This window comes from Lactuca saligna, chromosome 5 (genome assembly GCF_052625555.1).
Source record: "Lactuca saligna cultivar CGN05327 chromosome 5, ASM5262555v1, whole genome shotgun sequence".
In the NCBI taxonomy this organism is placed as follows: domain Eukaryota; kingdom Viridiplantae; phylum Streptophyta; class Magnoliopsida; order Asterales; family Asteraceae; genus Lactuca; species Lactuca saligna.
In genome coordinates, this window is record NC_136421.1 from 117,972,710 (window position 1) to 117,976,526 (window position 3,817).

Consider the following 3,817-nt stretch of genomic DNA (forward strand, 5'->3'; position numbering starts at 1 on the left):
AAAAATTATATAAGTTATAGAAACACAATATAAATTATAAATTATAGAATAATTAAGTATAAAAATATTGAAATCCAACAATCAACTACTTATATTATTTTCAAATAACTTAATGTTGGTCTTTTTTGTATACTAGGTCCTTAGATAAAAAATTTGTTTGTCTATATCTTAATGGCATGAGGGGTGCATTAGTTTACGGCTTTACGGGTTAAGCATATTTTTTGTCTTAAAATATAAAATAGATTATATTTTAATTATACTTTGAAGTTTGATGTTAACATTTATTTCGGTCAAAGAAATTTGTCTATCCATTGGAAGAAATTTTCAGTTGGGTTATTGCAAAAAAACAAAAATAATTTTTTCACGAAGTGACATGATATCATAAATATTCAATGAACTAAGATCATATTTCCTGAAATCACTTTTTATTTGTCGATTTAATATGTTATATATTTCTTAAATCACTTTTTATTTTTTATTTGCCAATTTAATAGGTTATATATTTTATAAAAGTTATAAGAAATCATTTCCAAAAGTTGGATGCTATTTTAAAATTATATATCTATGCCTACAACACAAAAAAGTTAGCAAAACAATTGGTCACCGGATTTTTGTAAATGAACAAATTTTCAACGGGACTTTCGTTTCAAAAGTAATTTAGTTATCAAAAAAATAAAAAAAAATCATTTGAACACAATTAAAAAAAATTAAAAAAAATACAAGAAAAAACCTATTTTGATAATAGGGAATCACAATTATTACAAGGCAATCCACACCTTTTAGTTTTTCTTTACGAGAGATACTCATCCTACATACAAACCTTTTATGTATTAAAATCCACCGCAGCCGCCGCCACAACCACCACCGCAGCCGCCGCCGTCAGCAGCATCCGACACCATATCTCCGATCAACAAACCTCCCAATGCTCCTCCCAGCAATCCAGCTCCCAACCCCATACCGAATTTGTTTTTCTTCTTAGCCTGTTGTGGTGGCTGCACCGGCGGGTACCCATACCCCTGTTGAGGAGGATAGCCACCGTATACTGGAGGTGGTGGAGGGTAACCACCGTAACTCGGTTGTTGTTGATATGGGTATCCAGCCTGTTGTTGAGGGTATCCAGTCTGTGGTTGAGGGTATCCGGCAGGAGGCGGATAATACGCACCTCCTGCTGGTGGGTATCCGGTAGCACCACCGGGTGGTGGGTACGGTCCGGAAGCGGCGGCGGCGGCGGGTGGTGGGTATGGTCCCGTACCAGCAGCAGATGGCGCCGGATAAGGCGGTGGATACATCGAACTAGATCCAGAAGCAACCGCAGGGTATGGTGTAACAGCGACATCCCCCTTATTAGGCTTCGCTCCGGGATAACTTGGATAAGCGGTAAAAGGCTCATCCACCTTGTTAGGCTTCCCCGCCGGATAAGCCGTCACAGGCTCATCCACGTTATTAGGTTTTCCGGCAGGATAAGCCGTCATTGGCTCGTCCACTTTACCAACAACGGCGGGTTTCTCCCCAACCTTATACGAAAAACTGAGTTCACCTTTTGGCTTACCCGAGGGTTTCCTCACCTGATAACTAACAAACTGTAACGGCTTACCTCCGGTCAACGCGCCATCGAGAAGCTCCTTGATCGGAACATGAACTTCCCCCAAATCCTTATCGCCGAACATCCCTTCTGTTTTGATCTTAACAACAAGCGTCAATCGGTTCTGCAACGCAGCAGATTCATCGATCTTAAACTTCATCTGATAATTCCATGTAGGATTTGAATCTCCATCCTTATCAACGTGGGTTTTCTGCTTCTGATCTTGATTCCCGGTGCCGCTGATGTAAACAACGGCGTAAACATCCATTTTTCCGACGAGATTGATTTTATTGAGTCCTTTTGCAGATATTAGTGTGAGCTCCAACGATCTGTCCGCCATGGGTAATTGCTTAATTTGAAATCAAGTTCAGAATTTGGGGATGAAGGAATATATAGAATGAGAAGACCGAGGGTAGAGATAAAGTCCACGATATTTTCTAGGAAATGCAGAATGCAATTTGATGATGTTAAGTTTCATCATTGTTCGAGCGGACCAGAGCCGTTGGATCGTTTTGAATAAACAACGAAAAGGACGTACACGCGTTATTGATTACGTTAGATTATTTTATATCTGTATTTTTAATCATTTGTTTTTTTATTCGATTTGTTTATATTTGAAGGAAACAAGTTTGAATAAAGAGTTCACCATAAGAATATTTAAAGAAGTAACAATGACTAATGAGTAAACAATTATGTTTGTCTCATTTTTATGACAAAAAGTAAATTTGCAATGCATTCATTAAAATTCATGAAATGTAATTGTAGTTTAGGTAAATTCATGAAATGTAATTGTAGTTTAGGGTTGGTGCCTAACTGAAAATATAAGTTATTTTTTGAATTTTTTAAATTTTTATGTTTGTTAAGTTAAAAAGTAGTTTATAACTTTTTAAAAAAAAAACTATTTTGATTAATTTTTTAAGAGTTTTTTAAAAGTTTCCAAATATACTTTTTAATTAATTATAAAAACATAGTATTTTTTTAAATTTCTTTTTATATCATTTCATATTTTTCAGCTAATTTTATCAAACATCATTTTTTTTATTAGCTGGTTTTTCAACTAATAGGTCGAACATAACTTCAATAAGAATTTTTGCTACCTAGGCGCGTGATGTTGTTGTTGCTTACACTAGACCTGGTCTTTTGTGGTTACTCACATTGGATCACGATCCACATCCTTTTTCTCTTTTTTCTTCTTCACTTCTTTCATGCGCTTTTTCTTCCGTAACTTCTTGTTCTCTGTTCTTTCATTTTCATTTATTCTTTCTTCACGATTTAGGTGTTGTTTATTTTTTTGAAAAAAAAAACCATAAAGTCTGTGGACCACCTCTACAACGCACTGCAGTAGAAGAGGTAGATCAAACGGTTGCAGACTATGATAAAAAGCGTGTTTTTTTTAACATCTGAATGTTGCTGCAAATATTAAAAAGTTAATATAAATTGATTTTATAATTCGAAAATAGTTTTTTAATACCGAAAATTTAATAATGTATAACATTTCGGCAAGAATTTATTATATTTCAGCAAAAATAATGATATTTTAACAAAAAAATAAATATATTTTAGCATAAAATAATGATATCTCAACAAATTATTATTATTCAATATAAAAAAAAAGAATAAAAAATTTCAACCAAAATAAACAAAAAAACGAAAAAAATGTGAAATAATATTTCAGCAATATATAATCAATATTTTAACAAGAAAAAAAAAGAGGTTGGAAGAGGTAGAAAGAGGCAAAAGAAGTGATGCACCAAGAAGAACACGCGTAGAAATTTTTTAATTCGAAGAAAAAAAACTACGAGATGAAAAGTGTTGCATGTGTGTTGCGTCGCACAGCAATAAGAGGTCTGAAGAGATTTTTTCCAAAAAAAAACAAATAGTACCTTAGTCTTCGATGAACACCGCTTCCATTAGCAGTGGTGTGAAGATGGTACTTAGGTGGTGAAGAGAGAAGACGATGTGAATTGGATGAAGGGTAGCATGATATGTATACCTCACTCACTTTTAGGATTTGTAATAATTTGCAAAATCTGATTATTGCATGACCATATAAAATGACATATTCATATTGCTATTGGAATCAAATAACAATTTTTTTTCTTCTTTTCTTCTATATTCGAATCCAAATTATTTGAATCAGTAATTAATTCATAAAAAAGTTTTATTTAGAGTAATTATTTGACATTGAGGGGCGTGGGAAAAGGTTAATAGTGGGTATGATTATTGGCTAGGTCT

The 3,817-nt window shown here is 33.8% G+C and overlaps 1 protein-coding gene across 1 annotated transcript; it reads right to left on the bottom strand.

Annotated features, from left to right (window-relative positions):
- Positions 1 to 717: 717 nt before the first annotated feature.
- On the bottom strand, positions 718 to 2,040 carry LOC145048894 (uncharacterized). The gene has a single exon (XM_078997528.1). It carries the CDS (start codon positions 1,920 to 1,922, stop codon positions 831 to 833), a length of 1,092 nt encoding a protein of 363 aa, XP_078853654.1. The 5' UTR covers positions 1,923 to 2,040; the 3' UTR covers positions 718 to 830.
- Positions 2,041 to 3,817: the final 1,777 nt, after the last annotated feature.

Coding starts and splice junctions, on each gene's coding strand:
- LOC145048894 (XM_078997528.1), bottom strand. CDS start 1,922: ATGGCGGACAGATCGTTGGAGCTCACACTAATATCTGCAAAAGGACTC.